Here is a 24,924-nt window from a genome sequence, read left to right as displayed (position 1 = left end):
AAACTGTAACCTGCCAGGCTCTGTTTGTGGAATTTTCCAGGCAAGAATACTGGAGCTGGAGCATGTTGCCATTTCCTACTCCAGCGGGTCTTCCTGACCCAGGGATCGAACATGCATTTCTTGCGTCATCAGGCACATTCTTTACCACTGAGCCACCTGGGAAGCCCATGAACTGTACATGCATTCAAATTCAGTAGATGCTGCCAAATGGCTTTTCAAGGTCTTCACAACTTAACTTCCCACCAAGCAGTGTGTAAACATGTTCACTGTGCCACAACCTTACCAATGCTTGGCATTCAAAAATCTCTTTAACTTTAGCGTCTCTGGTGAGGGCATGATAGTATCCCACTCATTCTAATTTGATTTCTCCTGATTACTAATAACACTGATTATTTTATTTGTATTTTGGTTAGATATCCTTTTATTTGTGAAATGCCCGTTCAGCCTTCGTACACATTTTTATGTTGTGTTAAATATAAACATTGTTTTCAGAAACAATGTTTATATATTTGTACCCTTGTCAGTGTTAACAAATCACTGAAGGAGGTCATCAAGTGCACTTGAATGCATGTTGACCCAAGAGCTGAGTCCAGGCTCCTCACTCTCTCCTTCCTGGAATGTCCATGTGACCTACCCTTCCTACACCAGAGCTATTTCAGCCACGAGCAGGTAAGGTACTGTGAGACCACCTGGATTGAATGTGTAACTGAACCCAGGGTCAAGGCTCTATAGAAACTCTCAGATTCAGGTGGGTGAGTGTGGAGGTCTACTCACTTAACACCCAAGCCAAACCTTGTATGTCAATTTCCTTACTAAAACAGCCACCTGCCAGTCTGGAGTGGCCTGCCTCTTTCCTAGGTTGCTCCATGCCCTCCGTGTACTGGGGCCAGTTTCAGGTCTCACCTGGGAAACTCTCAAGATTGTGAGCCAACACAAACACCTGTTCACACGCTGGTGTTTGGTTTTCAAGCTACAAGCAACTTTGTTCTCTTAATAGCATATTTTTGAGAACAGAGTTCCTAATTTTAACAGAGTCCAAATTTTCAGTCTGCTTTTTCATAACTGGTTAAGGAATTTTTCCATGCTTGAAGTATTAGAGATATTCCCTTGCTGTCTGTGTACACTTCCCATTTAGACTAGTAGCATAGTTGGAATGGATTTCATGTTCTGAGGAAGGTGTTATACAAGCTACCTTACATTTGTTCTTTCAGATTCATTTTCCATTCTTCTGTTCTCTGCTCCAGGAGGCTGGCCTGTCACCTATATGTAATTGTGACTAATTTAGCTGGGTTGTAAGAATTTTCCCCGGGAGTGCTTAGGAGTTAAAGTCCACCCTGATAAGCCAGGTGCTCAATTTGTGGCCCTTATAACTGTCAGCACTCTAGGAAATTCCCTCGGGCATCCTCCTATCAGAATTTTTGCTGTTGCTTTTCTTTCTTTTTCCTTGCTATTATTGTAAGAGCACCAAACCTGGTCTAGTTATGGTGTATACTTCGTAATAAACAGCTGTTCACCCACAGATGAAATGTAGGGAAATTCTGTATATTATTCCTATGCCTCTGGAGAACATCTTTCACAAAGAAATATTTGATTATGTTTGCTGAGATTTCTTTGTAAATCTTAATGTCAGAGACACCTATTAATTCAATGAGGCATCCCACAATTTGATGATAATGAGTTAAACAGGTTTACATTTATTTAAATGTCTTGTGCTGTGCTTAGTCACTCAGTCGTGTCCAACTCTTTGCACCCCCATGGACTGTATCCCACCAGGCTCCTCTGTCCATGGGGATTCTCCAGGCAAGAATACTGGAGTGGGTTGCCATTCTTCTCCAGGGGATCTTCCCAACCCAGGGGTCAAACCCAGGTCTCCCCCACTGCAGGCAGATTTTTTACCATCTGAGCCACCAGGGAAGCCCATTAGATGTCTTAGGGTGTAATAATTTTGGTAACCTACATTTCCCATGGATTGATCATGGGTTGCGTGTTCACTGACTTGAGGAAGAAAAGAAAAATACAAGAAATTATTAAAGTTATTTCTGTTTTTATTTATTCTTAGTAGTTAAATTCAGCCTAAGACCAGTGCTTCCATTTACACACTAAGAGCAAAGCCAGTCTACCACTGAAATCACATGACAAATTTTATGTTTTGGCAATCTCTTTTCTGTTCATTCTTGAGGGAAAGAAATTCCTATCTTTTTGTTATTTATATGAATTGAGGAGATCAGTGCTGAATTTATAGAATGGCAACATTCAAAGTGACCCAGAACCATTAACTCTTTGGTAGTAATTATAAATTTCAGAGACACATCTCTCATAGTTCCCTGCTTCACAATCAAAAACTGAGAAATCACAAAGCATTACATGTCAACTATAACCAGTATAGTATATTCTAGCTACAAATATATGAAACTGTGGCTTGAATGTGTGTCAAGAGAATGTTTTAGAATTACCCTTCTAAATAAGATAAATGGCTGCATTAGCATTTCTTTTCAGATGTTCTTTTTAACTCATTTGAAACTATCTGCAGATAGAAATAGAACTAGTTTGAATGCTGATCTCAATATGAAATACAGAATTCACAGAATAGACAAAATTGTTGATGTAGCATTCAATAATCAGGGTGCTATGTATTTTACATTAAAATTCACTTATGTAGTAAAAATAGAGCTGTCATAGCTAGAAAAATTATTTTCAGAGACAGCAGTTACCCTGGGTGGAAAAGAACAGTTCTACATAGAAAGAAAATCCAAGAAGTATGCAAAGTGAACACCAGGATACTTGATATATATAATTTAATCAGATAGTACATAGACTATGACATAAAACAGCAGTTTCCTAGAATAATTATAGGCTGCAAGACATGAAACCAGTTAGAAAACGGGTTGAGGTCCTACTCTTTGACAGTAGACTTATAAATACAAATGTAGAATTAGGTAGATCTATGCATTGTCTGCTTTTCCTTGTCATCAAATCAACGTGAACCAGTAGACGGATAAGAATTCAAGCAGTAGATGTATTGCTGATTCACTATATCTTGCCCAGGGAAGTGAGACTATTAACCTCACAGAGCCGCGATTAACTATGGATTGATAGTTTGGTATTTTAGATGCAAAAGCACATTTCTTCTAATTGGAAATACAGCTTAGAACTATTTTGTTGGGCAGACTTCAGATTGTCTGAAATAAGAATGCTTAGCTTGTTATGTATAATCCTTCTATTCAATAGTGACATACATCAGAGACTAGGATTTTAGAGACTAATCCTGGTGGATTTTTCAGGGAAATCTTGTCCAATGACATGTATGGAAGGAAGAATATGTTAGGTTATTTTTTTCTTTTAATTGGGTGTATTGACTGGCCTAAGCATAGACATCCTCCTTTATAGTCATATGGTTACAAAAACTGTACATTACAAAGAGTATAGAAACAAACTGAAAAGAGTGTGCCACAGATCCTGGATAATTACCTACATGCAGTTAAATTTACAGATAGAAAAGAAAATACAGCCTACATCCTTATGGTGCACAATTACTTTTTAGATACAACGTATCACTAATAAGTATCATGGTCATCAACCCTAGTTGTCACCAGCAGAGAGAATGAGAGCAAGATCCGTTCGGTATAGCTTCCCTCCATCCGATAAAGCCATTATACTTTTCTTGTATGTTGGAATATTATTAATATCCAGATCCTAAATAGGACATAGATGGTATTACAATCCAGTTAAACATCGAAGTGAATTAACCACTGTCAAGTAATAAAATATGAGACAAAACTGCTTGTTATACCAATCCATTAAGAAGAGTTGGATTAAATTCTTACACAAATGTGAATAAATCACAAGGTTGTTTTAAAATCTATTTATCACAGTTAAACACTGATTCAGACCAGTATGAAATCAAGTTAAGAACTGAAATCTACTTCTCCTCTATAAAGTTTTAAAGTAGATTCTCCAGAGTAGATGTGTGGTTGCATTTGGATGGATCCATCAAGTCTGCTTAAGAAGGAAATGGCAAGGTAACTAGATTACCTGTTTATTTTTCTCACACAGATCCTTCAGTAAAGCATCCAGTTCATTTTCATCTATGTATCCATTGCCATCCTACAAGAGGGTTAATAAAACAATATATAAGCAACCTCATCCACAAAAAATGCAAAGGTAGTAAAATGGAAATAATTGAAATCCTCAGAAAATCTACCTACTGCAAATTTGGCAGATATACTAACCTTGTAGGTCAGACCCTCAAATTTTGAACTGCTCCAAAGTTCCAAAACAGATACGAATTTCCTCTCATTCAGCACCTTACATTTGTAAAATGCTTCGAAATTTTCAAAGCGGTTTTACATTTACTATTTCCCTGTATGTTAACAATACCACTACTTCTCGTTGAAGTAAGAAATTAATCACAAATGTTTTGCTGGAGGGAAGACATAGGCATGGGGGAAGTATATTCCCGGCCTGTAATAGAGGCGGGCTGTTATCACATCAGCTGTACTAGGGCCTCCAGAGGACTGGCTTGGTCCAGGAGGAAAGAAATGAGAAGAGATAGAGCATGTTAACTACTGACGTCATACACAACCTTTCCTCACACATGTGATCTCACTATCCCCTACATGGGAGAATCCCCTCTGGATATTTTCATCTAGCCACCCTGCAGAGTGACTATTATTATCTCTTGGTTACAAATGAGGAAATTAAGGGTCAGAGGAGTTTGGTATCTTATTCACAGTTCACAGGAGATAAAATGTAGCATGGCATTTGAATCAAATTCGTCTAATTTGGGATATAACGTAATTCATTTCCTATGACAAGAATAAATTGGCTGAGTAATTTTAATAGCTCATGTTTCTTTAAATATAACCTTGAGTTTGAGGCTTTTTTTCCCTTTCTGAGCATTTTCCAAATTTTTCTAAAAAATTAAATTACAGATAAGAAACACTTTTTTTTTTTACCTGATCATATAACTCAAAAGCTTTATTGAACTCTTTCCCACACATTTTGACTCCCTAGATGATAGAGAAGAGGGCAAAGATTAAAATGCTACAATTACATTTCATTGTGCTTCCCTTGGCAGATATCCCACATTTTAACCTTTTGAGAAATATTATGTACAGTAGAGAAAAAGAGAAATACCTGAAATTTAAGAAGAAAGTTCTCCTGCACGGGTAGTAATCTTTTGAGAGAAAAACATTATATAACTGCATTAGATTTTTGACAAAGGTCAGCTTATAATGGTTTTATTTGCATAGCTCCTAAACTCACCTGGCCATCTCAGTTAATTCCAGCTTTCCATCATTATTTGAATCAAACAATTTCAGCTGAAAGACAGAAGGCATTATTTTGTATTGAAAAAAAAATACCTGTTGCATAGAGAAGGAAATTCAAAATAAAGAAGTTTGAGTAATCAATTACCTATATAGATGGCAAAATTCTAGAAACTAGCATTTATTAAAATTTCGGTGAAAAATTTCAGTTCTGTGACTTGTCAATTACCAAAGTTTACGACAACAATAGAAAATAGAGTAAGAGTGATCTTACGCTAGACTTCTGGAACATCATTGTTCATTTTTCTTGCAATACATGTATGTATTATATTTGCAATATCTTGCAAATATGTATATGTTTATATTTGCATATAAACCTGCAAATATGTATGTTTATATGTATCAAGATGTGGGAGATATGGTGTCTGGCAGTACACATCCTGAAACTTTCCAAATAATAGTAGAAAAATAAATATTTAACTTGTTTTCCTCTTTTAGAGCATCAGAGAGTAAAGCAGATAATATGGATAAATCCTTACAGAATAAATTTTTGAGTAAGTGACCTTTTGATAGCTGAAAATTACCTAACTCTACAAAAAAGGAAATGTTCATACACGGTGCCTTGAAGCTAGCCTTACAAGGCAGAAGCTTTGTAGGCATTTCAAAGTGAAATGATACATGTGTGCATATGATGCCCACACCATGGTTTATTCATTTCATCCTGTCTAGTCTTGGGAATTAGCCAGAACACGGTAATATTTCATAGGCTCTTGGCTATAATCTTTTCAAGATCAGTCCTACCATTAGGTCTGTATATTCAGCTAGTTTTGTATCATCAACAGTCTTGTTTGCTTTTTCCAGCAAGTCCTTTAGAAAGTTCTGTTAAGACAAAAAACAGATAAATTTCATCAATAACAATCTGCTTTCTTTACAGCCTGCCTTGAAATGGAACACCTCAGGAATACAAAGAAAGTTTCTTTTTGAGACTAGGACTGGATAAAAGGAGGACATTAGAAGAGAGGTCCTCTTGGCATTCCAGCAGGGGTGCTGCCTTTGACAGGCGTGATATCTGCCTTTTACTGAGAACTGATCTGTCAGACCATGCTATGGTATGCTACGCTTTTATGATTTCAATTAAAAGAGAAGTTAGATTGTGCACCATGTAGGAATCAGAGTAAAAACTTATAAAGCCAGCCAGCCCAATGGATGCATTTCTTCCTAATGATATCTTCACAGATATTCATGCAATTCTTCTCCAAGAAATAAGAAACACTGTGCATGTGTGTGTGCTAAGTCATTTCAGTCGTGTCCGACTCTTTTGCAAGCCCATGGACTGTAGCCCGCCAGGCTCCTCTGTCCATGGGATTGATTCTCCAGGCAAGAATACTGGAGTGGGTTGCCATGCCCTCCTCCAGGGATTGATCCTGCGTCTCTCATGTCTCCTGCACTGGCAGGCAGGTTCTTTGCTTATGAGCCACTTGGGAAGTCCAAGAAACAGAATGGACCCCCTTGTACCTTTTTGAAGTATGTGAACGATTATTAGTATACAAAGTGGAGATCTACCCTTAATCCCAAGTGCATTTTCTGCCCTTGCAATCTGTATTTCCTTATCAGTGTATAGCCAGTATGAAGCACATTTCACTAGAGGCTGGATTAGCTTTAAGGTTTGATGCAGTCCAAAGCACCTTGGTTAGTGTTTCACCTGACTGTTCAAACTAAAATAGTTGGCTGCAGGTGTTACCTAATTCTTGAAGGATATGAATCACACCAAAGTAGAAATTAATATGGGAAAGATGCAAAAAAAGATGATTATTAATTTGACAGTTGACATTTAGGAGTGATTTTAATTTTTTTACCAGAGAAATAAATCAAATAAAAGCTTTCAAAAGCTTGCCATATAAATGACAATGTAACTACTTAAGAAAATAATAGTTTTTCACTTTGTCTAGTGCTGTTCATTTGCAATTTCTTTATTTTTCAGAAAAATGAATTATGCAATTATGGAAAACTGAGCTGATATGTTAAGACAATACCAAAGGATCCGGTTTCTTCAGGTTTGCTGTCATATATCTCCCTCCCAAATTTTCTAGTTCTGCTGGGATGATTTAACTTCATTATTTTCAATGAAGGAGACTTTTTCCTTATTATATTTCATAATTTTATTTTCACTTCAAACATTCCACTTAAAATTCAAAGTGAAGCATGGAAAATTCAAAGTTATCTGTTGGGGATGAATTTTATTTTTGAACCATATGAAGCTTTTGTCAGAGACTAATTGGGTTAAAAATCCTCATCAGAGACTAAAATGGTGGTCACAAAAATAGCCTGGGAGAAACTTCAGGACGCTGAGATTCAAAGTCATGTCTGAGAGCAAGCAATGTTTTACTCCATTATGGAATCTTAAAATTAGCTTTCTTGAAAGATCCATTAAAAAAGAATGCCAACTTATCTTCAAAATTCCCCAGAGAGAAGTACTTCTATTTAGAATCTCTTCTGAGAATAAAATTTAGAACAAAGAAGGTCAGTATTGGAAATGAGCTAAAGTTTCTTTATAAACTTGAAATGATTTTTAAAATAATTTTTTTGGTCCAGTAGAATAAAAACACAATAATTTAACTGTCACCTTGTGGGTTGCTGAATTACAAATTTGTGAAAAATATAGTTTTTGGTGATTTCATGTGAAAAATGTTTACATTTCTAAGTGTTGTTAGTCCCACATGCTTTAACGATTTTGCAATTATACATGTGTGCTTAGTAGCTTCAGTCTTTGTGACCCTGTGGACTGTCACCTGCCAGGCTCCTCTGTCCATGGGATTCTCCAGGCAAGAATACTGGAGTGGGCTGCTGTGGCCTCCTCCAGGGGTCTTCCCGACCCAGGTATTGAACCCACATCTGAGTCTCCTGCATTGGCAGGCAGGTTCCTTACCACTAGTGCCACCTGGGAAGCCCTCGATTATACAAATACGTGTAACTCAAACAATGTTCAACTATGACCGGGAAACCATGTTTGATATTCCTGTTTCCCTACAGAAGAGGTAACTCTTGGTGACTAAAGCTGGAAACTTTTGATATTGTGGGAAAGAAAATTATTGCTATTATCAGATATTCTGTGGCCAAAGCCAGGTTCTTTTCCCAAGCAGCTGAGTACTCTTGAAAAATTATCTAATTTCTCTGAATTTCAGTTTGTTTGTTTGTATAATGGGAATTATAATACCTCCTCTGCAAATTTTCTTTGAGGATTAAATGTTAAAATACATGTTAAGCCTAGTATTATGCCTGCCACATAACAGGTGCTCAATAATTATTAATTTGTTTCCCTTCTAGTTACTCTATATCCTAAAGATAGAGAAAATAGAGACTTTCAGACTGAGAAGTGTTGAGGTCAATTTAAAAAAATGAGGGAAAGATGGTTTTGTATTTCTGAAAGGCTAGTAAATTACTGAGTTCATGAATAATATAATTTATATTATACCTGTATTTCACAAAACCTCTCAGATGCAACATCTTACTTGAGCCGCACAATAAATTGAAAGGTAAGTGTTATTACCCTCATATAAAGGAAGAAAAAGTGAGGCAGAATGATAAAGACATTTGTCCAGAGACAAGACTTGGTTTCAGATCTCTTTACCTTTTCCTTCCTATCTTCCTCCTCTCCTACCAGTTCCTATGTATGTTTCTGAGATACGAATTGATAAATTCATTTCCAAAGTTACAGTTTTTCAGAAGTTTGATTATAGTGGGACTTTGTAAGCCCGGGGCCTTGGAAGCAAACTAGTTCAGAGATCACAGCTCTATGTCCTGTTTCTGTGTAGATTTCAGTTCATCACTTAACTTCTCTTCACTTTTTTCCTTACTGTGGTAACATTAATCCCACAGTACTCACATAAAGATTAAATAAGACGTGTATAAAGTGCCTGGCATACAACTGGTGTCCAACAGTTGCTTCGTTATCTTTAAAGGGAAATCTATATCGTTGTTTAATCTATAAGATAAAATGTCAAATTTTAATGAAAATAACCTGACTTATTTGGCTTAGTATGCCATTATAAATCTATCTCTCTATCATCTATCTATCCCTTATTAACAATTAGTACACACCACAGAAAATGTCAACTGCTGAACAGAATTTCAAAAGGTACTTGAAGTCTCTTTTTTGATGGGGTACTTTATTAACCATGCGGAAGAGTGGATGAAAATGTGCCATTGCTTAACGTTAGTTTCTTTTGTGGGAAGTTTTTTTTAAAAAACCACGAAATTCATAATTGTATTTGAAAGGGGAAAATGTACACATTTTTCTTTGCTTACCTTAAGCTCCTCAGTTTCTATGAAGCCACTGTGATCAGTATCATATTTTCTCCATGTCTGTAAATAATTTTGGATAAGGAAGACCAAACACATTAGAAAAGGTCATAATTCCCCTACTTTCAGATATCTGAAGATATCACTCAGTGACAGGTTTCCTATACCTTCATGAATTCCTCACAGGACTTTAGCTGCTGGCATCGGAAAAGCAGCAGGAAGTTCTCTTCCGTGGGTAACACATGAGCCAACTGGAAAAGATTGAAGAAGCTGGTGTGAGGAGCTCGAAAGCAAGTCTCTCTCATTTTCTGCTCTTAGTTGTGCTTGGCCACGATTTTATTACCCAGAAAACTAGGAGAGGAGAAACACAGCAATCGATTTTCCCTTTCGGATACTTTGTCCCTACAAAGTGCCATCGTGTTTTGCAGCGCTTGCTGCCATTTGAGGGACCGGTTCTCAGGTCAGGGAGGAGGCTGCAGCAAGCATGCCTGGGGAGCGCAGGGAAGGGTGACTGACACTTCTCGTCTGCTAGACACACAGGCAGACTCATGCCGGTGGCTCGACTCCTGCATCTTTCCTGTGCCCCAGATCAGGTCTTTTCCTGTGAGGGCCCAGAAGATGGCACACGTGGGGCCATGCATTTCATAAAAGAAGAAGCTGAGATATATGAATGTAGCAGGGAGCACAGAAGGCAAAAAATGAATTCTGAAAGTCGGAGGAGAAAGCTTATTAAGAGATGCAATGGAATATAAACTCAGGACAATTGTAATACAAGAGAAAGAGAGATGGAAAAAGACACTTTACAGTGAACAGTGGAAACTGAATGGTGATAGGGAATATCAGTTCTCAAATGTTTGGTGTCTGCTAAAAGGACATCTGTTGCTTGAGTCCAGGTCTTAAATTTTATTTGATGATCTCCCTTGAGTGACCTGCTGACATTTCTCCTAAGATCTCATTTTGTAACTTCAATGCTCCTTTTTTTTTTTTTTTGGGTGGAAAGGACTTCAGATCCCATTTTATGATGAATACAATCTATCTATTGTGCGCAGGGAGGGCGGGAGCTGGACTGATGGCCTAATGAAGGTGTGTGCTCTATTCCTGGGCAGCTGCTAATTAGCTGTGGTCCGCAGCAACTCCCTCAGCCGTTTCTGGAACTTAGCATGCTCATCACTTAAAATGAGGAGTGGAAATAGAAACCAGTGTCTCTTAAATGTATTGGGTTCAAAATGACTTTGAGAAGCTGTTAGAATTACTGCATCTTCACCATTAAAGAATGAACCTACAATACTATATTTTATCTAATTCCCAGAAGTTGATGAATCCCCTGAAGTACAGGCATGGACCCTCATCTGTGAATTTTAAACTAAAAAACCCATGGTCTAGATTAACCTCTAGGTCAGCATAAATCCCAAAAGTCTACCAAATTATAGAACAGACTCTCACACCTTAAAAAAAAAATATTGTCCTTTAGGTCCATTAAAAAATTTTAAATATAAAATGTATCATTCTATCTTATATGCAGGTAACCTCAGCTTCTTTATGCTGTATATGTCCTTTAACTTATCTTGTTTTTAGATCTTTGAAATAATATTTCAAATTAGAATCATTCAGGCACTAATAATGGGATGAAACGAAGGGGCAGAGCCAGGTATCTTATTAGGATGTTTAGTATGACTATCAGAAAACATTTTCTTATTTCCAAAGGTCAATAGTATGGTTATGCGTTAATGCAAGCATTAATTTAGGAAACAGGAAATAGCCAATGCCAACTGTTTCTTTATTGGTATGTAAATTGTCAGATACCCCTTTGTAAGCTTTTGGTAGACCTACCCATAGCCCACCCATTTCAGGAGGGCAAAAACTATTCTTTGTCTGCATCCCCTGAATACTTAGTGTGGTACTCAACATGTTAGGTGCTTGACATAAATGTTTGGATTTGGTTAATAATTTTACTTCATTAAAAGTACCTACTTAACATGATTTGTAATGAGCATATTTTTTATCTTTGTTGTGATTTTCTATATTGCTTGGATTTTCAAGATTACTGTACATTGTTTTGAACAAAATAATAATTTTTCTTTAAAAATCTACTTATCAAAACCCACCAAATAGACAAAAACAGAAAAACTAAATTACTGAACTAGCAAGCAATGACCACTTGTAAAATTAAGGAAATTTTAACCTCTTTTGTTTCAAAAATTAAACTTTACATAACTTGCATGAAGTTCACAGGTTTCTAAGAATGTCAAATATAAAGATGGTAAAATTGCTCTTCATGTTTAGTATAAATGCATATTTCTTCACCCCTGCTATTTTGCTCCTACTTGGTTTAATTATAATAAAATACATATTATATCTACATGCAACACAGTCAATCTTTTAATTTAATTGAACTGTTAATGTTAAATTCAATACAGTACCATCATATTTTATAGACATTAGCAATGAGTCTTAAACACAGAAAACACTGTCATAAGACAAACCAGCCACTAAGAAAGAAGTAAGTATGTGTGAATAGGATGTGGCTATGTGTTCAGTTGCTACGTTGTGTCTGACGCTCTGCAATCCCATGGACTGTTGCCCTCCAGGCTCTTCATGGGAGTCTCCAGGCAAGAATACTGGAGTGGGTTGCCATTTCCTTCTTCAGGGGATCTTCCCAACCCAGGGATCGAACCCTGGTCTCCCCTATTGCAGGCAGACTCTTTACTGACTGAGCTATGAGGGAAGCCCCTTCACAACAAACAAATAACACAACAAATCATCTTTTTTTTTACATATTTTTTGCCACATCATGTGGTTTGTGGGATCTTAGTTCCTGGACCAGGGATTGAACCCAGACCCTTGGCAGTGAAAGCACCTAGTCCTAATCAATGGACCACTAGGGAAAGCATATGAATCAATATTAAAATTTCAGAGCTGAGTGCCGAAACTCTCCAGCTGTTGATTCTAAGACCATATCTACAATGTGACTGAGGTCTTTTATAGAAGCTGTTAAGTAGGGCTGTTGTTGCCTCTCTTTTGCTAAGTCACTCTTGTCAACAGGAGTAGCCTGTATTACTTGTTCCAAGATTATTGGTGATTTCTTAATTTTCAGTCCACCAGCCTGCTTTTTTATAAACTCTCAAAACTTTATTATGAGTTGGAGAAGAGAGTTAAGAAAAGCAGAGAAATGAATGGAAGTCAGATAAGTGTGGCTACTAGGAGAATCTTTCAAAGCTTCATTTATGAAAATCGCTTGCTTGTCCCTGAGAGTGGGGAGGCAAAGATTTCTCTCTACTTGCCTCGCTTCCGTTTCAGTCTCTGTACATCTTGAGGAAAGGGTCTGTGACTTAATTAATGTTTTTCTGCCTGGCACCTGCAAGAATTTCCATAGATATTTTACTCAACCAATGAATGAAGGCAGTTGACTATCCAGGGTCAGCGTAGACTGCAAGAATTCAAATAGCTTGCTACTAAGCTGTGGACAGGGGTTGGAGTGGCCGCTGTGACTGCCATCCACAGTTCTCTTTAGGTGCTAGGAGTGTTGTCGTGGTCTCAGCTGTCAGGTCTCTTTGGGAGATTACCTGGGCTGACGAGAGCTATGTTCCCAAGATGCACATAGGGATATAAAACCTAGCTCTCTCACTCAAAACTTGGAACATCTCCCAAGGTTTGTCCCAGTTCAGAGCTCACTGTAGGGTCAGCTAAAGTTGAGACTGTTTCATAGCCCAACGTCTTGCTCTGCCCAGCTTTGTTCTTTTATTTCCCTCGGATAGGCACTGATTCCAAGAGCACTTCTTAATAAACTTCCTCATTGCTTCTCTTCAACTCAGATATGGTCCCCAAAGGAACCAACCTATCCCAGGACAGGGATCTTTACCACCTCTCTTCTATTACTAGCCATAATATGGAGCTCTTGATTATGTTTTGGATCAGGTTGAAATCCCTTGCTGTGGCTCACGTGGCCGTGATTCAGAACCTATGAGGCACTGGACTGCATGCTGGGGATTCATAGTCACTGACAGTAAGAACTTTACAGGGAGGCAGATAATTGAAAATTTTGTTTCAGACAATTTCAAAGCAAGAGATAACTACAGTGGTAAAGCTACATGCTCGGTGCTGGGAGAAGACATGTGAAGGACAACTTTACAAGAAATATAAATGACTGAGGTATATCTTTCAAAGCATACACACAAAGCTTAATTTTTGAAGACAATTTTGGTGCATGTTAGATTCTTTCAACACATATTAGTAAAACATTCACTTTCTTGGTTTGGAAGCCAAAGAAATATTTTTCTAGCCAATGAGAGGTGAGTCCAGGAAATTAGGAAATTTAAAAGGCAAATAATCTTCTCACACAAATTAAAGGCTAGTTGAATTTAATAATTTGAATTTGACAAGTTATAAGAATGGGAAAAAGACTGACATTAAGAAAAATGGCATAGATTTTCTAATGAAATATTTTTATTTTTAATAATAATAGCAAGTACATTTACTTAGTTTTTATAGTGTACCAGGGCTTACCTATTTTTAACATGTGTTATCTGATGTTGATATTCATATGTCATCTGTGTTCACAACCAAGGAAACAGAGGCTCAGAGAAGGGAAATGACCTGCTATCACATAGCTTACAGTTGGAGCCAGATTTGAAATCAGTCTGACGTTTTGATTTTGAAACTCTTGTCCTTTAACTATCACCCTCCATTAAAATCTTCAGTCTTAATAAACTATTTAAAAAATCTATCAAGAATGGAGTTCTAAATCAGATTTTATTGTCAGTCATTTCCCCAAACTCTGAGGTAGAAACTGTATATGCTTAGTCGCTCAGGCATGTCCAATTCTTCACAACCCCATGGACTGTAGCCCTCCAGGCTCCTCTGTCCTTGGAATTTTCCAGGCAAGAATACTGGAGTGGGTTGCCATTTCCTCCTCCAGGGTATATTCCTGACCCAGGGATTGAACCCTCATCTCCTGCAAGCTTCCTGCATTGCAGGGGAATTTTTTACCACTGAATCACCAGGAAAGCCTGAGGTAGAAAACTAGTTTACTATTTTAAAAATTACATTTATTATGGTTAAATTTATATGCTCAAATCCCACTATCAAGAAAAGAAGGAAAGTCTAGAAAAATGCCTGCTTCCCTGGGAGAGTTATTACAATTTTACAACTGAAATAGCTTTCAGATCTATTTTTTCCAGTGGATGCACTGACCTGGACAAATAGACACAGTAAAACTCGAGAGGACGCTATTTTCTCACACAGTGCTCAAGCAATCAGGTGAAAAGTTTGCAGATTTGACATCCAGCTAAGGGAAACATCTATACTTAATGTGAGCACCAGAGAAGGAATTTCTATTATCTGCTAAATCATTCAGTCTCCCTCTTTGACTATTTTAATCAATCTTCTCTGCAATAGAGCTATTAGTCTGAATAAATTTAGAACATTTGACTGCCATAGTATTTGTTAAATTATCTCAGAATTTCAGAGTTCCTGTTTTGAGTTTGTATCAACAATCTCTTTATTATCAAGCTGTATTTGTGTGAATTTGAAAATCTATTTAAAAGACATGAAACCTAAAAGTTCACAAGAAAGCATATTTGTACGTTGCCCTTCTTGTTACATGTTTTCACATGTCTAGGTAGTAACAGCATGTTGTTGGAAAGTGTCAGTCAACTTCGTTAAAACAGAAGTTTGAAAGTTAACCACTATATTTTCTGATTTTTTGAACAACACATTTCAATTAGAGCCAAGTCAGTTTGACCTGGAAAGCAGACTACCACATAAATACCATTTGGATGGTATTTGGATTAGATTTTGAGGAGCCCCTGAATAACACCTACTAAGTGGGCAATACATAAGCAAATCAAATCTCTTTTCCCTTTGAACATGAAAGTTACGTATACTTGATGTGAGCTGATGGGAATCTGTAAACTATTATAAATTTTGGAAAACCGGTTTTTTTTTAATTCCCTCAAAGCTGGCTGAAATTCGTGTATTTATGTTCCATGTTATACATAGGATTTCTTAGCAAGTGATATATGTCAGATTGGAAAACAGAAAGGATGAACTTGATTTAATACAACTTACTGGTGACACTAGAGGGCACATTATAAATTCAGGCGTTCCCCACTCTCCTCCATTTTGTACATGTAATCTGTAGCTTTCAGTTCCTTTTTTCCAATGATTTTTCGAAATCTCTCCTTTTTTCTTATCCCTCCTCCTTAACCAGGTTAAGTACAATCAACCTGCACGTGAACAACAGCAGCAATCTCTTCCCTGTTCCCTCATTCTCTCCTCGTTTCTCCAAGTACGGACCCTCCTCACTTCCTTCTGTGTCTTGGCTGATAACTCTGATTAACAAAAAGAATTCTGGAATCAGAGTCAGATCTAGACCTGTATAAATGTTCTGTCACTCCTTGCCAGTGGGACCTTAGACACATCATTCAACCTTTCTGAGCTTCAGTTTCTTTACCCTTAAAGTGAGAAACCTTGGCTAGCTTTTCTTCTGGGTCCCATGCAACAAAAAGTTCCATGTCCTGGAAAAATTAAATTTTCTAATTAAGTCTTACGTGTTTCACTTCTCTTCTTTTAAACTCTTTCTGCTTTCACTGATTGAATGAGTGAGTGAGTGAAGTCTCTCAGTCGTGTCTGACTCTTTGTAGCCTCCTGGACTGTAGCCTACCAGGATCCTCCATCCGTGGGATTTTCCAGGCAAGAGAACTGGAGTGGGTTGCCATTTCCTTCTCCAGGGGATCTTCCCAACCCAGGGGTCAAACCCAGGTCTCCTGCATTGCAGGCAGATGCTTTACCCTCTAAGCCACCAGGGAAGTCCTTTCACTGATTGAAAGTTCTTCCCAAATCATGTTTCAAGTGATTGGGTCAAATAACTTCTCTTTACTTTGTGCATCCCTGTTCAACCAGGCTAAATTTAAGCCTTGCCATAAGTAACCAATGAACTGAAGCTTGAAAATATTTTCTTTTAATGCAGAAAACATGTGACTTATTAATTGCAAAAAAAAAAAAAAAAGGCTGAGTGGTTTAGAGGAAAGTGGCTGAAATTCTACTTAAGTTACAGCTTTCCTCAACTATAAATTTATTTTATTTTGTTATTATGAGGATCAAATGAGATCACATGTTTGAAAACACTCCATAATTGTGTGCGTGTTCAGTCCCCTCAGTCGTGTCCAACCCTTAGCCCTGGACTGTAGCCCTCCAGAGTCCTCTGTCCATGGGATTCTCCAGGCAAGAATACTGGAGTGGGTTCCATGATTGTGTAATGTCATACAAATAAATGAAAATTCTCTTTCTTACTGTTATTGCTATAAAAGCTCCTCAAGTCTTCATTTCAGTCTTCATTAACTTCTTCATTCTCTTCTGTTAACTATTTCTATCTTTCCTCACACAGAAATCCTTTTCTTTAATGTAACAGTTTCTTTCCCAAACTTCTGTGGAAATTCCTTACATCAAATCTCTAGGAAAATGTATCTGGTAATAACTCCTAGCTTCTCATTCAAATTAGACCTCAAATAATACTTCATCAATGACCATCCCATATAATATACAGTTAAATATAGATTCAAAATAGCTTTTTTCATCTTATCCTTTTAAAAATATAGAATCTATGTGAATCAGATCCATGCTTTTTGTGCTATTGTTAACAACCTAGGGTCACAGAAGAAATTAAAAATAGCTGAGCCCATTGGAGTCCTTAAGGTTAAATACATTAAATACAAGATGACAGTCTTTCCTGTACTAGAATTATAAAGTATGCCAAACTCTCAAATAGCCACATCTATAATTTCACTGATTTCAGAATTTCTGACTAGTTTTGAATAACTAGATTTATGTCATGTCATTTATGTTCATTTCAATGTTATTTCTTATCCTTGATGATTCACATTTTGATTAGTTGGCTTCTATGTCAATCTATAAGTCCCATTACTATTAATTTATCTATTTATATAGTAATGAGTTATGCATAGGCAAAGGGAAAAGTGTATACTCCAGGGAAATATTTTAATTACAAAGATAATAATAGTATGTCCTTCTTTAACTCTATTTGTAGTAGCTGTTTAAAAATAAGTATATTTCACATTGACATCACTGGTGTCCTATAACATCAATTTTTGAAAACCGGGTTAGTTCTCTGAATCAAAGGTAAATTATGACTAAGAATACTTCACAATCTAATACACTAAGAACATTATATAAAGAACATAATTATGTCTATTATTTGATATATTTTAAACTATGACCTTATTAATTTTTCTGGACAAAGTTATCCACTCAATTTCTCTAATTGGTTGCAGAGATAAAGAAAGTAGCTAAGACATTAGATTTTATAAAAGTAAAAGTACTGTTTCACATATCTGAAGAATGCAAAAGAGTTAATGTATAGTCAAAGTTTTGCTTCCTTGATTCATAGACAAAAAAGTTGTCCTCACTAGGAAAAGATAAGATTTGACACTGAAGTTTCAGCTTTTAAAGAGTCAAAAGAAACACCTACACATCATAAAATACTCACTTTAAGTTCTTGTGTTTTTACATGGCCAACTGGCAATTTAAAATGGAACTTCAGAAAACAAGATCCAACTTTTTGCCATGATATCATCTTTAGGGCCTGCAAATAGTTCATTTTATTTTCTAATAGAAAAGTCTACACTATTAGTAAGAAATTCCAGTGAACCATGTTCTTAGTTAGCGTTTTATTGAACTGAGGCTGGTAAGGTAATGGGATGAGTACTCATCCAGAAGTTGCGAACTTGAGTCTCTAACTGCACCAAAGCCAGCAGACAGTTGCATAGCCAGAGACGAATCATTTGACTTCTTTAGGTCTTAGTTTCGTAATATATTAAATTTTGGCTTGGATTATGAAAATTCTTAGGTCTGTTGCACTTCTGAGCAGTTTTTGATTTTATATCTCTGAACAAAAGATAGCATGTTACTTAAGTAAAATAAGCCTCTTAGAACAGGTTTTGCGTATCATGTTTGAGTTGAATACAACTCCAAAAAGCTCACTTATTAAAACCATATGAGAACAATGCATAAAGTCCTTACCTCTACAATTCCTATTTTTCCATCATCTCTTTGTCCATACTGATCCACAAAAGTTTTCATCTCAGGTGATAACTCCTAAAATTATAACAAGCCAGGTAAGAAGAAGGTTTTTTTAAAAAACATACAAACAGTATGCTTGTTATCATGTTAATAACTTATTACAAAGAAAAACTGGAATTAGAACCATTTAGAATTATGCATATTGATTAACTTTTTCATGAAAATTAGGATATAACTGATGTACCAGTTTTACTCATTTGAAATGAAAGACATAATTTCTGAATCAATCATTATGATTTAGCTTCTATTATTAGTTTTGAGAATATGTTATCCTTTAAAAATGTAGTCAGAATTATTCTGTTCATAACCTTTAGTGAATTTAAATATAGTGATCCTCATGAATGCACCTTAACACTACTTGCTTCAGGGAAGATTATTTTATATTGCTGCACTAATTATTCTATAACATTTTCCTTATTATAACATGCTTTATCCATGGAAGTTAATATTGTGTTTTCAATTTGGACAAGCAAATGTGAATGTTCAAAAGCAACTCATTTCTAAACAAAAAAAGTTTCCAGTGTGGGTGAAGCTGGAAATGTTCTTACAAATTAAAAATCAGAAAAATTTGTGTCAAATTAACAAAAATGACTTGACGAATTTGTACTTTCATTAAAAATACGCAATACTGATGACCTTAGTTTGGATTACTGATTGTATATACTAAAGATCTTTGTTTCCCAGAGTAATTTAGGGAGTAGTTCTCCAGTGTTTCCTTGTTTCCATTTTCTACCAAGAGGATGTTCTCATTCCCGTTTAGTTACATACAGAAGATATATTGAAGAGGGACAAAGTGAAAGCTTTCATCTCGTTTGACTTATCTTTTTCAATCTATTTTATTGCTTACATAACCTCTTCACATATTGACAGAATAGATAGCTCTGAACTGTAAACTAATGACCTGAACATAGATAGAACTAGTATTCAGGAAGTTGGATTTTATACCCTTGGGTCTTTGACATAGCCCATTTAAAATAGCCCTATTGCATTAACTGAAGCTGATGTAAAATAGGTCAGCCTTTATGAATGTCCTATTCTGTGTCCTTGGAGAAGTAAATTAAGGTTTCAGTTTTTATCATAACTAAGAAGATGGTGATAGTGTCTATCACACACATTTGCTCTAGGGATAAATAGCTTAATAGAGTTTGAGGACTGTACTAAGGCTGAATATTATTATTACTACTGTTAAAAAATCCTACTTTGGTTAAAGGTAAATTTCTTTAATAGAAGGTAACAAATAGTAATTAAACAGCTTAAAATAGCCTTAAAAAACCTCTTCCAATATGGATTAATTTCAACTTACCTTTATTACCTTAAACAGTGTAAAACATAATTACAATGATAATGATATAAGTTAAAGCTTTATAAAAAATAAATGTAAATTTAAAGACTATTTAGTGGAAAATGCTAGTTCTGAAAGTATATTAAGTTATGATATTTCATTAATGTTATATTCACCTACAGTTAATATTAGTGAAACTTTGAAATTTCACATTATTAATATGCTAAACCAAATAAGTTTTCCATTAATACAGTAAAATCTGTTATCCTATTGCTAGAAATGCAAAGAAACCTGGTTTATAAGTTCAACCTTTAAGTTCTAAAAAAAAAAGAGAAGAAAAAATAGATAAAAATTGATTTAATACAGTGAGGCCAGTAGTGAAATATTTGTCTAGTACATGAATGTTTCAATTCATATCTTGATTTAGATTTTAACTATTCAAACCTATATTACAATAATCAAGCTGTTAAGCAACTTGATATAATCCTGAACCTGTGCTCAGATTTGGTGTTATTGGATTATAATCCAACAATAACATCTTCCAATATTCTAAGATTGGAAATATAGCAGTAGAAAAAACTAATTAAGATCTAAAATTTAAAAAAGACTAAGATGAGGTCATTGTTTACAAAAAGTATATATATTAAAATGAGAAGAGGAAAAGAAATATCTGATATCATGTATAGAGTTTCTAAATATCTGAATTTCTAAGCTGAAAATAAATATTAAAATTACTTCTAAGAAAATTAAAATATAATCATTTAGCTGCTGGAAACATCTTTAAAGGTTTTAATTAGAAGTTTTATGGTAAGATTTCCCAACCAGATATTTTAAATATATATATTTTAACTGTAGAAGAAAATGTTTTGTATTATTAGTCAAAGATACACAGATCTATAATGATAGTATTGTGTGAATTTATGTACGTGGTAATGTATAAGATGGTATGGAGAGAGTATATAAAACATTTTCAATTTTATTTGATCCCATCCTATTACATTTTCAAATTTATGTAATTTCAAATCTGGATAAAACAATTCCCAGAGTGTCCTGTGCCTGCTCAGTTGTGTCTGACTCTTTGTGACCCTATGGACTGTAGCCCGCCAGGCTCCTCTGTCCATGGGATTCTCCAGGCAAGAATACTGGAGTGGGTTGCTATTTCCTTCTCCAGGGTATATTCCTGACCCAGGGTCCCAGAGTGCTCTCTGATTTTAAATCAATTTGACTTAAATCATTGAATTTTAGCAACTGATAGCTTTTAATGCATTATAAATCATTTTAGTGTCCTCTGGCATTCTTTTGGAGCTTCCCTGATAGCTCAGCTGGTAAAGAATCCACCTGCAGCAGTGCAGAAGACCCCTGTTCAAATTCCTGGGTTGGGAAGATCCCCTGGAGAAGGGATAGGCTATCCACTCCAGTATTCTTGGGCTTCCCTTGTGGCTCAGATGGTAAAGAATCTGACTGCAATGCACGAAACCTGGGTTCAATCCCTGGGTCAGGAAGATCCCCTGGAGGAGGGCACAGCAACCCATTCCAGTATTCTTGCCTGGAGAATCCCATGGACAAAAGAGCCTGGAGGGGGCTAGGCGTCCTTTTGATATGTTGTACAGAGATATGTGCCACACAATTTTCAATTTAGATAGAACAAAAAGGTGATTATTAGTGAATTATACATATAGATATATATATGTATGGCCATACTTCTCAGGCTTGTCCAATTTTTTGTGATCCTGTGGACCACAGCCCGCCAGGCTCCTCTGTCCAAGGGTTTCTCCAGGCAAGAATACTGGAGTGGGTTGCCATCCCCTTCTCCAGGGGATTTTTCTGACCCAGGGATCGAAACCAGGTCTCCTGCATTGCAGGCAGATTCTTTACCATCTGAGCCACCAGAGAAGCCCATTTATGTATACTATTATGTGTATAGCTCAGTGCTGGAGGTGGTGATTTGCTAAAAGCTCACACAATTGTATTTTCCTCTAAAGATATATCTTTGTATCTTCATATATATATATGTATATATACAATGTAAAATCTCTATGCTGACAATATATATTCTTAACAGGCTAATTTATGCCAAAAGGAAGCTATTCATAATTAGTAAAAATTAACTGATAGCTTAAATTACAAATATAGCTAATTTTCAAAATGCCACTAATTGCATCCCATTAGAGAATCACTTTGCTTGTTTAAAATGTGTGAAGTTCTTAAAATTACTTTTTACATCTCTAACTTTTCATTTTCTTCCTCACAACAGAAATGAACCCCCTTTTGGCTAAATTTCCTGCTCATTATTATGTTGCAAAGTTGTACAAATTTCCCCCAGTGAGGAAGGACATTTTCTCCTCAGTCCAACCACATCAACATTACAAGAATAATAATTGGCAATAATTGGCAATAGAATGAGAGATCAATAATCTACAGATTGGTTTCCTGACCTCCAAGGGGTAGAAATGTATTTCTACTCGTTTACTTTTCAGGCTATTAAAGAGAGGTTAAAAATTACCTAACTGAACTCAATAGAAGAGGTGGTGATCTGCTAACAGGTCTCACCCACACTTTCCTTTTAAGTACTATTAAAATACAAGTATACAATCTTTTAAAAGCTCTGATTTCATATTGTAAGGCTTTTTCCCTTTAAGGAATTTCTCTTTCTCTCTCTCTCCTTTGTCTCTGCGTCTCCCCCTCCTTCTCCCTCTCTTTATCCCTACGCAATTTCAAAAGGCACTCTTTCTCCCCTTCTCAGTAAATAAATGTTTACGTTCCCGGAAACCATTTGATTTCGCTAGCTCTTTATGAGAACGCTAGAATATTTATTCAAAGACAAAGGTCTCTTTCCTCCCTTGCAAACTTCAACCTACCAAACCAGCCTTCTTCCGCGCCTGCTGGAGCTCCTGAATCAAGTTCTGAAGCTCCTTTCCTTCCAGGTAACCACTTCCTGTAAAGACAAAGAAGCACCCAGTTGTCAGACATTTCACTCAAGTTTTCTTCCCCGTTCAATGTCCACAATGGCTATTTTCCGGCCACTGGAGAGGTCCCATCTTGGCCTTAATATTGATTATTGATTAACCCGCAAAAGATACACGACAGGGCAGTGGTCCCCTCCTGGGAGAGACCCACTAAGGGCAAAGGAGGATGGTTGGGTTGATGAGTGTAGCCATAGAAACTTTGCAGGGTAGGGTCTCTCTCGCTGTCGCTACCCTTCACCCCAACCCCCCACCTTCTATTTGTATCATCCTTGGAGAGAGAGAGAGAAAAAAAAATTTTTTTTTTCAAGGTTTTGGGATAACATAGAAACAACACATAAACTTTAAAGTTCATGGTTGGCAGCCAACTGGGGAGAGATTAGGGAGATGGGGAAAGAAGCAAAGAAAAGAAATGAAGGATAATCGGATCAGGAGGCTCAAGGAAGGGAAAGGGTGGGACAAGGTTCTTCAAGCAGTTAAAAAGATAAAAGATAATCACCGTCAGCGTCGAAATGAAGCCAGATCTCAAAAAACTGTGAGGCTGTGATCAGAGATGATTGCAGGTGGGATTCTGCCATCGTAGAGCGGAGTGGGTGGTCTGCGTGGAGTATGCGCGTGTCAGCGCTGAAGTGGGGTGAGAACCTCAGGGTATAGATGCGCGTGTGTCTGTGCACGTGCGCGAGTGTGGACGTCTGTGTGTGTGTGTAAGAAGAAATCCCGGGCTGCAGGAGAAGGAAACGCAGGGCGCCGGCGCCGCCAGTCGCTGTCCTCGGTGCTGCTCGGCTCAGGCGTCCCAGGGAGTCCTGTGAGCCAGGGCTCCCGCTCTCCGTATTTATCTCGCCGTCGAGCCGGGCCACGCCTGCCCCGGCCTCCCATCCCTCAATCCCGCCTCTTGCTCGCAGCAACCTTCCACCCCTCCCTTCCCGTCTCCTCCTCTCCTCCCAGGAAAGCGAGCTGGAGCACTAGTTGTGAAGTGCAGAAAGCAGCAGGTGGTGGGAAATCCTTAGCTTAGAGACAGGTTGCGGAAAACATTCATTTCCCTCCACATTCTCATGTCCGAAAGGGATCTTATTTCTGAAGAGTATAGTGAAATATCGTGTGTGAAGGGGTTTTGATTTGCAGATAGAGGAGGAAAGTTAATGAAGGGTAGAACCACATAACAGATGCTTATATTGTGCGTGTGTCTCTGTGTGGGTGTGATTTCTCCAAGACATTTGAGTATTTGTTTGAACAAAGTCAAGTGAAACTTTAGCAAATATTAGATTAGTGTGATGAACATATGCAATGAACTATTGATATCAATAGCTACTCTATTTTGTGCTTGCTGAGGACCATCACATGAGTATTTGTTCAGTTCAGTTCAGTAGCTCAGTTGTGTCCGACTCTTTGGAACCCCATGAATCGCAGCACGCCAGGCCTCCCTGTCCATCACCAACTCCCGGAGTTCACTCAAACTCATGTCCATCGAGTCGGTGATGCCATCCAGCCATCTCATCCTCTGTCGTCCCCTTCTCCTCCTGCTCCCAATCCCTCCCAGCATCAGAGTCTTTTCCAATGAGTCAACTCTTCGCATGTGGTGGCCAAAGTACTGGAGTTTCAGCTTTAGCATCAGTCCTTTCAAAGAACACCCAGTGCTGATCTCCTTTAGAATGGACTGGTTGGATCTCCTTGCAGTCCATGGGACTCTCAAGAGTCTTCTCCAACACCACAGTTCAAAAGCATCAATTCTTCGGCGCTCCGCTTTCTTCACGTCCAACTTTCGAATCCATACGTGACCACTGGAAAAACCATAGCCTTGACTAGATGGACCTTTGTTGGCAAAGTAATGTCTCTGCTTTTGAATATGCTACCTAATTTGGTCATAACTTTCCTTCCAAGGAGTAAGCGTCTTTTAATTTCATGGCTGCAATCACCATCTCATCATTTATATAAACAAGCCTTGCCAACATGAGAAAGCAGGATGATTTTTTTTTTCAACTTGAAGTAGAATTATAATTGAAAAGTGACAGAATTTAAA

The 24,924-nt window shown here is 37.1% G+C and overlaps 1 protein-coding gene and 1 long non-coding RNA gene across 2 annotated transcripts; one reads left to right on the top strand and one right to left on the bottom strand.

The window, feature by feature from the left end:
* Positions 1–1,691: 1,691 nt before the first annotated feature.
* Positions 1,692–8,523, top strand: LOC138445991 (uncharacterized). The gene is made up of 3 exons (XR_011259077.1): positions 1,692–4,019; positions 6,202–6,376; positions 7,249–8,523. It is a non-coding gene; the product is annotated as an uncharacterized lncRNA (long non-coding RNA).
* On the bottom strand, positions 2,028–24,140 carry CALB1 (calbindin 1). Its single transcript, XM_069600659.1, has 11 exons — positions 23,407–24,140; positions 22,803–22,879; positions 18,603–18,677; positions 9,734–9,817; positions 9,573–9,629; positions 6,069–6,146; positions 5,266–5,321; positions 5,137–5,176; positions 4,956–5,009; positions 4,033–4,104; positions 2,028–3,693 (listed from the first exon to the last, which is right to left on the bottom strand). Exons 1-11 carry the CDS (start codon positions 23,483–23,485, stop codon positions 3,580–3,582), a joined length of 786 nt encoding a protein of 261 aa, XP_069456760.1. The 5' UTR covers positions 23,486–24,140; the 3' UTR covers positions 2,028–3,579.
* Positions 24,141–24,924: the final 784 nt, after the last annotated feature.

This window comes from Ovis canadensis, chromosome 9 (genome assembly GCF_042477335.2).
Source record: "Ovis canadensis isolate MfBH-ARS-UI-01 breed Bighorn chromosome 9, ARS-UI_OviCan_v2, whole genome shotgun sequence".
Taxonomy (NCBI): domain Eukaryota; kingdom Metazoa; phylum Chordata; class Mammalia; order Artiodactyla; family Bovidae; genus Ovis; species Ovis canadensis.
This window is presented reverse-complemented; position numbering and strand designations above follow the sequence as displayed.